Source organism: Bos javanicus, chromosome 2, assembly GCF_032452875.1.
Source record: "Bos javanicus breed banteng chromosome 2, ARS-OSU_banteng_1.0, whole genome shotgun sequence".
Classification (NCBI taxonomy): Eukaryota; Metazoa; Chordata; class Mammalia; order Artiodactyla; family Bovidae; genus Bos; species Bos javanicus.
Genome location: NC_083869.1, coordinates 106,430,041 through 106,442,956, shown reverse-complemented (window position 1 = coordinate 106,442,956; position 12,916 = coordinate 106,430,041). Strand labels below are relative to the sequence as shown.

Here is a 12,916-nt window from a genome sequence, read left to right as displayed (position 1 = left end):
GCCTTTCCCTACTCCTGGTCACCTACCAGCCCCAAACTCGTCCCTAGCTGAGGCCTTGATGATGGGGAAGGGGTCAGGGCCGCAGGTAGGTCAGGCCCTGGCCAGGGAGCAGGCTCAGAAGCTGCCCATGCTGGCAGCCCTGGGGCCCGAGGTTCCTGACCATCTGGTCCTGCTCAGAGGGGGTGTGACTATGCCTAGCACTCCCCTGACTGGTCTGAACACTCTCCCCGTCTCCTGCGCACAGGCCTCTACACCAGAGAGCTGGGAGGTAGTTCTGGGCCCTGGCCCCTGCTTTATGGCCTGGGACAGGTTCCTCTACACCCCTCCCACTCCCAACCATGGTGGACTGGCTGCTAAAGGGAGGGGTCAGCTTGCCTTAGATAGCGAGTTTCCTTTCAGTGCTGACGTTTTAAGAATCTCTATCTCTGATCACCCTCTTCTCCTGGTGGCTGCACAGAGATTGGGAACCATGGGGATGATGGAAGGGGCTGAATGGTTCAGTGTGCACTTGCTGTGTGAGCCCTCTTTTGTCAGTAGAGAGGCTGAGATGGGAAGCTGAGAAGTGATGAGTGGACAGAAAGGGGGATGAGGAGGAAAGCAGAGGGGTTCAGAGCTCTGGAATCTTTGGGAGGGAAAGCAGAGGGGTTCAGAGCTCTGGAATCTTTGGGAGCTGAGTCTTGCCTTTATCACACCCTAGCTAAGTCATCTTGGGCAAGTGACTTAATTCTTCTAAGCTTCTATTTTTTTGTTTGTAAACAGAGGTAATAATGTATCCACCCTATTGGGATATCATAAGAATTTAATGAAATAACAACTACAGGTAGTGTTCAGGTACCATTTTAAGTACTCTACACATATTTTTTCTTTTAAATGTTATAACAGCTCTGTGGAGGGTACTATTGTAGTGGTAAATCCACTTTCCAGGTGGAAAAACTGAGACACAGTGAGGTAAACTGGTTAATGCTGGTCTCTGGTGAGCATGGGCTGGTGGCCGAGCCCCCAGAGAACTGGACTGTGAGCTGCTGCACCCCCTGCAGAAAGTCTGGCTCCTCTGAAACCAGGAACATCACAGGGAGGGGTGCGGGAGGGCAGAGGGCATCTCCGCGAGTCAACGGCCCTCTGTGCCAGGCCTAAACCGTGGCGTCCTGGGGGCCTATCCAAGGCCGGCCTTGCGCTTCCCTTGGGGAGGGACCTGTTTGTCTGGCTTGGCTTGAGGGGGTGGGGCAGCTGGCCGGTCGGGCAAAGGGCAGGCCCCACATAACTGGGCTCCTCAGATAAGTCCCAGGCCCGGAGTCTGTTAGAGCTGGACGTGAGCTCAGGGATCATCTGGGCCCCTCACCCCATTTCACAGAGGGGCACCCTGAGTTGCTGACAGGACCAGGTCATGGTGACATCATGGTCAGGCAGCCAGCTGGGGCCTCTGACCACAGGGTCCTCCCTGCCAGTGTCTCGTGGGTGTGTTGACCCTGTTGTCAGCTGGGCCCAGGGTAGTAATGACAGATAACCCTACTCCACAGGTGGCCTGCCCTTCCCGCTTCTTGCAGATGGGGAGCTGTCTTCCTGGTGGAGTTAAAGGGGTGTTTGGGGAGAGGGGGCAGTGGGGAGAGGAGACTCTTGCTTCAGGGGAGGAGGGTCTGGTTTCTCTTCCTTCCTTAAGAAGGTCTGTTAAGGAGATATACATATTGTAACTGTCTGTGCTACCCTGACATAAACCACAAATGGTTTCAAAAACAGTTGCTCGCTCTGTTTCTTGAACTCACACCACTCAGTGTTGGGTCTTCCTGTTTCCCTCTGCTCCATTTGCTCAGAGCGCTCTACCCCAGCATGTGGGGCCTCCACCATGGCCCATGGTTTGCTGCCATACCCTGTCAGGAAGTTCCTTCTTATTTCTGACCTGACACACTCTTGCTGTCTGGTCTGTTCATTCTTGGAAAATGGAGAACGGCTTTCCTCAAAATAACTCTTTTAAGAGACTTGGCCTGTTACGTGAGCCCTCCTCCCCACCCCTCCCTGCCACCTTCCCCTCCCCTCTATGTTATCCCAGTCGAGAGAGAAGAGTTAGTTAGGACAGTTCTTTATCTGCTCCCTGAACTGTGCAGGGGGCCCTAAAAAGAAGGGTCTGTTCTGCCCTTCCGGCAGATCCTCTGTGCATGTCTGCTGACCTTGACCTGGGCATGTATCTTCCCTGTGGCATCCTGAAGGAAGATGTGCCCTTGGGAGACGCTTTAGGGGCGGCTGTGGCTCTCTGAAGGGGCCCAGACTCTATCAGGGCTTGGCCCTTCCAGGGACCTCCTCCTCAACTTTTCCCAAGCCCCCATCTCTGCCACCTCAGAGGGGGATACCAGGTCCAGAGGACAGTTATCTGGCATAAGAGACACAGAGAACATTGCATACTAGAGCGGACACCTAGACTTCCCTGGAGGTGCAGATGGTGAAGAATCTGCCTGCCAAGTGGGAGACCCTGGTGCAATTCCTGGATCAGGAAGATCCCCTGGAGAAGGAAATGGCTACCCGCTCCAGTATTCTTGCCTGGAGAATCCGACGGACAGAGGAGCCTGGCGAGTTACAGTCCGTAGGGTCGCAAATAGTCGGACATGACTAAGCAGCTAACACTTTCACTTTTACCCAGGATCAGGAAGACCTCGGCTCTTGGACTATTAAATGAGCTAGTTTTGTGATCTTGGGAGTCACTTTACTGCTCTGGGCCTGAGTCCCCCAGTGGAACTGAGCACTTGGGGCCGTACAGTCTGGGGGTCCCTTTGGGATGTTTCTGGGGTTCCCTTCCCCTCCTTCCTCTGCCCTTCCCCGGCCATGGGGCTCTCCTGCCTCAGAGAGGGCACTGGCTGGCTCTGGCATCACTCCTCAGTGGTCTAGCCTTTCTCAGCCGCCAACCCTGGGGGCAAACAGGCAGGAATCCCAGGGCCACCAGGGCCTGGCGTCTTGACCCTTCCCCAGGGGTTTGAGGGCCCTGAACTCCCTGGCATTCAACTCCCTGGCATGGCCCTGAAGCAACTGGTGGCAGCCACAGGCTGTCACATGCCTGAAGCTCCTCCTCGGCTGTAATTTGAAGGAACCAGAAAGTCCTGTCTCCAGCCTGCTTTTCTGTGCAGCCTCCCAGCCCCCAGGGGTCAGCCCATGTACCCACATGCTCAGGCCTCTCTGGCGGCCCCTGACTCAGCCTGACACCTTCCACAGCCTCGTGCCCTCCTCCTCTGGGCCTGGCAGCTCCGGCCCTGGGACCAGCTTGTTGTCTTCCATTTGAGGCCTTGGCTTCTCCCCAGCTCCGCCTTTCAGGCCTGCAGCTCCTGCCAGCTGTTGTGGGGGCTGGGCTGCCCCCTTCAGTGGGTCCTGGCTGGCTCTGTGACTCATCAGTGGCTTTGCTGGGGTCATCGGGCTCCTTCCCTGGTCACTGGAAGTGATCACTTAAGAGAACCCCCTGCTCTCATACCACCCATGTGACTGCCCCGGCTCCTGCGCTAAATCCCCACCTGCTGCTTTCCTATGGCAGGAAACTGCACAGTGAGGAGGGGCTGGTGTGAGGGCAGAGGGGCAGGGGCTGAGCTGGTGGGGTGGGCGGGACTGCGGGCGTGGGGACAGTGGCCTGCAGGAAAATGACACTTGGTGCTGGAGAGACACTGAAGGTGTCCTCTCTGCAGAGGCAGGGTGGACTGGGGCTCAGTGAGCTGAGCCTATGCACTCATGACTGCTTTTCTCATTTCTGTTTCAGGTCTCAGCAGCTGGGGTCTCTCCTCAGCCTTTGAGCCATCATGTCCCATCCCAGTGCCCCTCCTCCATATGAGGACCGCAGCCCCCTGTACCCTGGCTCTCCGCCCCCAGGGGGCTATGGGCAGCCGTCGGTCGTGCCCGGGGGGTATCCCGCCTACCCACAGCCTGGCTATGGTCACCCTGCTGGCTACCCACAGCCTATGCCCCCAGTCCACCCGATGCCCATGAACTATGGTAAGTCCCTGCAGGGCAGCTAAGGGTGGGTGGGAAGAGGCAATACTGATGAGGCCACTTCCTTTCTTTACTTTGTAACTTCCTTCATCTCCTTTTTCATCTTCTCTCTAGCTCTCTCCTTCTGTTTCCCCATCTCTGTTACCTCTCTGCCTTTTCCTTCAGCTCCTAGCCCCCCCACCCCCGGGCCACCTGCCAGCCCCTTTATTCAGCAGGAGACTGAGTCTGTAAGACACACACCAGAACTTACACATCAGATGAGAAAGTGGCTATTGAAGGAATTACTTCAGGAGGCCATTTCTGTTTCCCTGCTAGGCAGTTGCCACTCATCCACAGCCCTCTCTTCTTTAGGAACTGCCGCTAAGAAGGAAATGGCAAACCACTCCAGTATTCTTGCCTGGAGAATTCCATGGATAGAGGAGTCTGGCAGGCTACAGTCCATGGGGTTGCAAAGTGTCAGACACGACTGAGCAACTAAGACTTTTCACTGGAACCTGAAGCACTTTTTTCTTTTTTTTAATATTCTCAGTGCTGACGGATCCTCATCTTTTAAGGTAACATCTGACTTGCAAACATCCACAACTCGTTTGGATGTTTGATAAACGTCATGGCTGGTAAATCTGGTGAGAAATGATATTAGAATGTGGTGAGATTTTCCTGTGTGGCTCGCCTGCGGATTTTGAAAGCAGATCCCAGGGAGGCACTTGAGGAATGCTTTGAGCCCCTGCAGCATCTTTGGAACCCTGGAGTGCAGCCAGCTCTCATCAGGCCGTTCGTGTTCTGGTGTGAATACCGGCACACCAGTCACATTTACAACGATGCTTTGTCCTGTGCACAGATAGCCCTGACGTTTCTGTTTTCCCAGAATCCTAACGCTTGCCTGATGGAGACCACAGTCTGCACACTCTGTCCTCTATCCTCCGCACGCATGTGCTATTTTTGTCTCCCTTTCCCTCCTTCAATCCCTGAGTCCCTGCTCTGACCCTACCAGCTCCTCTGACCCACACCTGCCTGGATTCCTTAAGATTTCGTGTTCCCTTGCCGGCAGGGGCGGCGGGTGTTCACACCCCTCAGTGGAATCATGCTGATGGAGTGCTTACACCTCAGGGCCCTCTCGGCCAGGGACCTATCGCTCCCTATAGTATCCACTCAGGTCACTCCGGGGGCACCTGGAGGACCAGCTGGGGAGAGGAATTCCTGAGTTTTGGCTGGAGATCCTTGAGACTGTTGAGATAGTGTTCCAGAGGCTTGGGGATTGAGGCCACAGGTCCCGGTTCCCCAGTTGGTCATGTGTGATCTGTCCCCAGGCGCAGGCCATGGTTATGATGGCGGGGAGAGAGCAGTGAGTGACACTTTTGGATCTGGAGACTGGGATGACCGGAAAGTCCGACACGCCTTCATCCGAAAGGTGAGATATGGGCTGGTGGGCAGGTGAATCTGGGCCACTGGGGCTGTGATTTGGCCCATTGATAAGAAGAGGGGTGAATGTGGAGTCCTGCCCTAAGCCACAGGTGGGAGGCTTTGCACCAAGGCCACAGAAGTGGAGCCCAGAACCAAGGTTACCTCCAAAATTAATTGAGCCCCAATGCCAAAAGCCCCCCTAATCATTACTAACAAGCTTCCTGACTCCCAATTAGGCAAAGATGCCGACTGCAGTAAACACTCTATAGCGCCTCAACCAGTCACCTGACGCCAACCTTCCAGGAATTTTCTTTGTCTTGAGGCTATAAAAATTGGCTATTAACCCATGAAAACTGTCGATTCTCCCTGGCTTTTCAGGAGTTGTCGGCTGCTGAGCTTGCAGTGCCCACTTTATCTGTGCTCTTCGTTCTGAACTCCTTTCTGCAATACTCTGTCTGGAAATTCTTTTCCATCCTGCGCTGGGACTGCCTCAACAGCAATGGCGGTCCTCTGGTCCACTTTAGCCTTGCGCTCTCCTCTGAGGGAACCCTAGCTCCTCTAAGCTGTGTTCACCCGCTTTTGCTTGTCTCTTCCTTGCCCTTGTTTTGGGGGGCAGGTTCAATCTGAACAGTCCTGCTGAAGTGTTCTGCCCTCTGCAAACTTCTTTCTCCTGTTACACTGCAGCAATTTGAAGCCAGAATTGATCACATGCACTCACAGGCCCCTGCCCGCCATCTCACCTCGCCCCAGCACCTGCTCAGGGTAGAGAGATACCTGATCAACATTCAGGCTGAATTGCTGCAGGCGCAGAGGCCATACCCGGGAGTGTGGTAGGGCAGGGCAGAGGCAGGGCAGTGAATGTCAGTGAAGGCCAGGTGTTGGGCCAGGAAGGGGAGATGTCAGGAGCAGCGGGGTGGGACCAGCCCTGCGGGTGTGCACAGCATCTGAGCCACTCAGCATCTGAGCCAGACTCGTCACTGGGCTGGCCTCTCTGGCAGGCTGCAGTGCAGCTGGGGTGGGCTCTCAGGTGGAAAAGAAGAGTAGATCCTTCAAAATGAAGAAGGAACCTCCTCCCTACCTCTGGAAGATGGGAGCAGACCTAGAGTGGTAAGGTCTTTTGGGCTCCTTGGTCTCGGGGCTGGCTGCTTCCTGGGGGAAGGCTGGGAGCGGAGGGTGGTGACGGTGCTGTCCGGTGTCTCTATTCCAGGTTTACACCATCATCTCCATCCAGCTGCTCGTCACGGTGGGCATCATCGCTGTCTTCACCTTCGTGTGAGTCTCTGGGCCTCTCTGCACAGCTGAAGGCGGCTCTGGCGTCCTGGGCTCTGGGTCCCCTGCTGGGAGCATGGCTGGGGTGGGGCCCTTGATCCATGGACAGGAAGAGGGGCTTGGCTGCGGGTGCTGAGAGAAGATGGGGTAGGGCCTCGGCAGGGGGCGGACAGCCTTGGCATGACTCTTTTTGTGTCTTCTCTGCTCCACAGGAAGCCAGTCGGTGACTTCGTGAGGGCAAACATGGCCGTGTACTACGCATCCTAGTGAGTGTGCGCTCTTCTCTGCTTGGGGGCTGGGAGACGAGGGGTGACAACTGACTAGTAGGGATAGAATCCTTTCGGAGGGAGGGGTGTCCCAGTTGCCAGCTGTGCTGGGCCTTGTGGTGTGTGCTACTGAGTGTGAGTGTCAGGGGACTCCTGAGAGCGGGGGTGGGGGACCCATGGCTGCATGCATCCTGTAGGACAGGCCTCTGTTCTGGCCGCCTCTCCCTGCGGCCTCCTCCCAGGCCAGGCCCCCGCTCCGGCCACCTCTCTCTGTGGCTCCTGAGGCCTCCTCCCAGGCCAGGCCCCCGCTCCGGCCACCTCTCTCTGTGGCTCCTGCGGCGGCCACCTCTCTCTCTGGCGGCTCCTCCTCCGCCTCCCAGGACTGGCCTCCTGTTACTGATGGCCTCAGTGCCTGTGGCCAGGGTGATCCTGTCCTGCTGGGCAGCTTTCCCTTAGACTTCTAGACGCCTCTCTGGGCCTCCAGTCTGCCAGGCTGGTGAGTGCCACCAGGCTGGGCCAGGAGGGGGCTGAGGGGCACAGTGGGCCTGAGACTACTTCCCTGTCTCTTCCCAGTGCTGTCTTCCTGGTCACATACCTGACCCTCGCCTGCTGCCAGGGACCCAGGTGAGTCCCAGAGACTTAGCCCATGGGAAGGGATGGCGGGGGGGGGCAAGGACATGCACGTGTGCCATATCGCTTCAGTCGTGTCCAACTCTTTGTGACCCTGTGGACTGTAGCCTGTCAGGCTCCTCTGTCCATGGGATTCTCCAGGCAAGAATACTGGAGTGGGTTGCCATGCCCCCTCTAAGGGATCTTCCCCACCCAGGGATCGAACCTGAGTCTCTTATGTCTACCTGCCTTGGCAGGCGGGTTCTTTACCACTGGCGCCACCTGGGAAGCCCCCTTATAGCATCTGAGTAGAGACTTAACCAACAGTGATGATGATGATGATGAAGGTGAAGAAGATGGTGGTGGCAGCTACTGGCTATTCTCAGCTGGGTGCCAAGTGCCTTGTGTGTGCAGGATCTATTTAGCTATTTAGCTGTTATTCTTATAGCTACCCTACAAGATACGTGGCATTTTAACCCTTTAATAAATAGGAAGAACCCAAGGCTCAGAGAGGCCAAGGAACTTTCTCACAGTCACACAAGCAGTCAAAGAGCTGCAGACAAATCCAGGTCTCTGTGGCCCCACAGCCCAGGTCTGTCTTGTTCCCCCTGCTGTCTCTGCATAGAACACGAGCAGGTCCCCAGGGCCATGCCAGCCTCCTCTCCCTCGAGTCCAGGCCTCATTCTCGAGGTGCACAAGCCAGGAACTTCCTTCTGAGACCTGGCCAGCCACACGCCACTAAGTCATGGTTTCTTTCCCTTCAGACGCCGTTTCCCATGGAACATCATCTTGCTGATCATCTTTGTGAGTCAGAGGGTCGGGGGAGGGGGTGGAGCTGGTGAGGGAGGGCTGGGCCCAGGGAAGGAATGGGACCCTGTGGGGGAAGATGTCCCTGGCTCTCTCCCCGACCTGCCTCTGCCCTCGGTTTCCTTGTGGCTGCCACTTTCATGCGAGGTGACACGTACCACCAGCTGTGGTAGTGTCCCCACCATGCCTCCAGGGTTCTGTCTGCCCCCTCTTTTTAAAATTGATTTTAATTTTGTTGTTGATTTATTTATTTGGCTGCACTGAGTCTCAGTTGCGGCATGTGGGATCTAGTTCCCTGACCAGGGATCAAATCTGGGCCCCTGCATTGGGAGTAAAGAGTCCCAACCGCTAGACCACTTGGGAAGTCCCTCTTTTTTTAAAAAAATATATAGTTTTGGCCACACCACGGGGCATGTGGGATCTTAGTTCCCTGACTAGGGGACAAACCGGCGCCCCCTGCCTTGGAAGCTTGGAGTCTTAACCACTGAGCCACCGGGGACGTCCCACAGGCTCCATGAAGTGTCTCACTCGTCTCTGTTCTTCCTTCAGACTCTTGCCATGGCTTACATGACTGGCACCATCTCCAGGTGCGTTCAGGGGCAGTCGGTACACGGTAGTGTGTTTTATAGGGGATTGGGGCACCCCTGGGCTGGCAGCCGCCCATATGGCTGCATGCTGGGCACGGTACCTCCAGAAAGCTGTATTTTGAAGTCATTTGTGCATGGCTTATGCCTCTGGCTTCTCTTAATTCCTTCCCTGCAGTGTGTATAAAACCAAAGCTGTCATCATTGCAATGATCATCACTGCTGTGGTGTCCATTTCAGTCACCATCTTCTGCTTCCAGACCAAGGTGAGGGCACTGGAGGGCCGGCCCCTCCCTGGCCACCCCATCCCCCTTTCTTATACAGACCTGATCTTCTGGGCCTGGCACTTGAGCAGGCCTGGGAGGGCCCAGATCCTTATACTAGGGGTCTCCCTCAGAGACCCGAAGCCCCTTCCCTTCACATTTACATCCACAACTCTGCTTCCTGTCTGTCCTTAGAATGCCATGGTCACTCCCGAGTGCCCCAGGAGGCAGCACTGAGCCCCCTGGAGGAGGCAGGGCCTGGCTGGCCGGGCTGCTAGTTGTGGCCCGTCTGACACATGCCTCCCTCTCTCTTCCTGGCAGGTGGACTTCACCTCGTGCACAGGCCTCTTCTGTGTCCTGGGAATAGTGATGACAGTGACTGGGATTATCACTGTCATTGTGCTGGTCTTCAAATACGTGAGTGTCCCGGCAGAGCTGGGGTCGGTGAACCCAGTGCTCAGGGCAGACTTTCTGTATATCTCTGTGCGGCAGGCCCCATGGGCCTCTGGACGGCTCTGGGTTCCAGAACCTCTCAACTGGCTAGCCAAAGCACCTGTGCTGAAGTGCCATCCTTTGGACTGGGGTATCAATGGAGACCCAGGTCCTGGGAGCCATAGCACCTGAGGCCCCAGACAGCATCATGGGATTCCTATGAGAAGCAGCAGTGTGATCTGCTGCCAATCGGAGGCAGGTTGGCAGAGGAATCCAGAGGGCAGAGATGGGCTCAGCTGGAAGGGCCCTTAGGGACCGCTGTATCTCCTCTTTGTCTCCAGGCAGCAGGGGGCAGCATGTGAGGCCCTCGGCTGACGGGAGCTTTGCGGTGGGAAGGGGAAGCACGTGAGGGAGAGTGAACGTGACAGGAGCCTGCCCATGTGACCGAGGCTGGCCCTGCCCTGGACAGGTCCCTGGAGGGCTGCTGACAAGGCTGCCCTGGGGGTGCTCCCTGACTCTGCTGTTCACCTGGTGGTTAGGGGGTGTCCCTCTTAGGCTGGGCTGCAGGAACATGGTCTAGTGACTGCTGACGTGACCAAGGGTAAAGGTGATGGGGCTCTTCAAGGAGTGCACGGCTGGGCCTGCCCTCCCAGAGCCATAGCTCAACCACTTTCTTCCAGAAGCAGAGTGGACACCTCTGTACCTTGACTAACTGGAAATTGGTTTGGCTAAAAGATGCTGTGATTGATTTCATATAGCCATTGGACGATGGCCTCTGTTTTCTCTGCCAAACATGTTAGCATTCTTAATTTCTCCCAGGATCTGGAAGGGAGAGGTAGTTCTCTCATGGATCTTCCCATGTGGCCAGAATCCCAGGGGGGGAGATGGTCCTGAGCGCCTGCCTCAGTCTGGGCTTTGCCAAGTTTCCTAATGCCATCCCTGTCCTCTCTCCCCAGGTTTACTGGCTGCACATGGTCTATGCCGCTTTGGGGGCCATTTGTTTCACTTTGGTAAGATCCTGCCCACTCTAGGAAGGGGAGTGGGAGGTATGGGACCGGGTGGGTGCTGAATGTAGGCTGCTTGAGAAGCAGGGAGTGGGGCCACGGCTGCCTTTCCCTACTGTCTAGAGGTTCCACTGATTTCCTGGGCATTCCTGTCTTTAATTCACATTGCTTGCTTTGAGAATACTCAGTAAGCCGTATTCCAGAGGCGACACTTTTCCAGTGTCGCTCTCCCTTTCTGGACTGTGAACTGCTTAAAGACAGAGACCATGCCTTCTGCTGTTTGTTAAAGTGTTCCCTAAGCACACCTCATGGCCCTGAGGCTCCCAGGACAGGTCTGTGGGCCACTGAGCCCCTGGATCCTCATGCATGGGTTCTTGTCCCTGCAGTTCCTGGCCTATGACACACAGATGGTCCTGGGGAACCGGAAGCACACCATCAGCCCGGAGGACTACATCACCGGTGCCCTGCAGATCTACACAGATATCGTCTACATCTTCACCTTTGTGTTGCAGCTCGTGGGGAGTCGCGATTAAGGAGCACCTCCAGGGCTTTCCCTTCCCTAGAGGGCTGGGCCCTATGATCCTGGTCTGGGCCTACACCCATTTCCTTCTCAAGTAATACGCCCATTTTTCTTTCTGTCCCGGGATGGGCAGCTTCTCTCGCTGTGGATGTATAGGTACCTGGTGGGGCTGGAGGAACTAGGGACTAACTCTTGCCCTTAGTGGACAGAGCTGGGCCAAAGATGTGTGTTTTCCCTCCACCCCACTACAGGGCACCAAAGCCTTAACAGCTGGGGTTGGAGTCAGGTGGGGTGAAAAGAGCCTGTTCTGTAGCTAAAAGGGAACATGAGAAGGAGAAGGGACTTCCTGGTGATAAGGTTTCCCCTCCCACTCCCGCCAGGGGCTTCTGGGCTTGACAGCTGCAACATTTTTCCTCTCTCAATCCCAACAAACCCAGAGAGCTGTCCCCTGCCTCCTGGACTCATATCTTGTACTTTTTGGCAACCCGTGGCACCTTTCAACACAGGAAGGTAGAGGGGGTTTGTCTCCCCTGCTTCAACACCTTCTTTTGATAGCATATATATGATGGTCTTCTGGGTCAGAGGTGGGGAGGAAGTGGAGAGTGAGCCAAGTCAAGCACTGAGGCCAGTTGAGAGCAGCATCTGTTCAAGGCTTCCTCAGGGCTTGTGTGGTAGACAGCAGGCCCCCCGGCAGTCACCTGGTTCTCTGAAGCTGCCTGGGGCCTCTCTGGTACTTTTGAGATCTCTATAGTCTGTGGGACCACTTGCTTCCTGTGCTCAGGCTGCTCAGAGTAGAAAGTGAGGGCAGAAGTCAGGAGATGGGTGGTGTGTAGGATCACTATGGCCAGGAAGTAACTAGGGTGAAGAGAGCCTAGGGTGTGGGCAGGGTCCCCAACCCTGTCGGAGAGATATGGAAGCCTATGTGGTACCCAACGGGCTTCCCTTCTGCTAACTGGGGAGGGCCCTGAGAGGAAGAAGCCCCTCTTAGTCTGTGAACTCATGCTGAGGGGATTTAAGATGCCCCATCTCTCCAGCCAACTACCGCTTTCTTCATGACACCAAGTGCCTCAAGCTGCAATGGGGAAGAGGGACAAGGGTCACTCTACGGGGTAGGGGTGGAAACCAAAACAGCCCAAGGATATAATTAGGACTTCTTTATTAAGTATTTGGTCCTAAATATATCCCACAAAGGGACGTAACTAGAAATAAAGTTTTATGTTTAGAAGGTAAAACCCTGTTTGGCTCTGGTTTTTCTTCACTTTAAGGGGTCAGTTCTCGGAGAACTAGTCTGGCTCTGCCCAAAACATCCATATCCTATCCTTGCATTCTGGCTTGGTACCTTCTACGATAACCAAATATACTTTGTCCCAGCACTTCCTGGTGATGGATGGCTCAACCCCAGGTCTGGCAGGCACTGCTCAGATTCATAGCACATGACCTTTTGTGAATCACAGACCCTTCACAAAAGCACACGAGAGCTATAAACGGTCTTCCCCTCAAAGCTCTATGTGTACACACAGTTTTGCCTGTGGGGGTGGGGGTGGGAATGGACCACAGTGTTCAGGTTTAGAACTCCTGCCTTAGAAATCACTAGTTCAATCCCTCTTACAAACGAGGAAACTGAGGCCCAGAGAGGTTGAGTCATTTGGACTCAGCTGAGATTAAGTGTCTTTGAAAAACTCCACACCCTGAACACCCTCTTTGAGTCTGAGTGGAACCCCACCCTCCTGGCCAGCAGCTCTGAGGGCTCACTCCCCAGGGCCTGAGCCTAGGCTTGTACTTAAGTCTCTGTGGTTTCCCCAAC

The 12,916-nt window shown here is 55.3% G+C and overlaps 2 protein-coding genes across 2 annotated transcripts in view; one reads left to right on the top strand and one right to left on the bottom strand.

Annotated features, from left to right (window-relative positions):
* PNKD (PNKD metallo-beta-lactamase domain containing) overlaps positions 1-12,916 on the bottom strand; it is a 72,876-nt gene that overhangs the window by 57,363 nt on the left and 2,597 nt on the right. The window lies entirely within an intron of this gene.
* TMBIM1 (transmembrane BAX inhibitor motif containing 1) lies at positions 3,614-12,344 on the top strand. The gene is made up of 11 exons (XM_061384735.1): positions 3,614-3,960; positions 5,265-5,365; positions 6,566-6,630; positions 6,840-6,893; positions 7,467-7,517; positions 8,267-8,306; positions 8,859-8,896; positions 9,072-9,159; positions 9,478-9,573; positions 10,545-10,598; positions 10,979-12,344. Exons 1-11 carry the CDS (start codon positions 3,768-3,770, stop codon positions 11,123-11,125), a joined length of 927 nt encoding a protein of 308 aa, XP_061240719.1. The 5' UTR covers positions 3,614-3,767; the 3' UTR covers positions 11,126-12,344.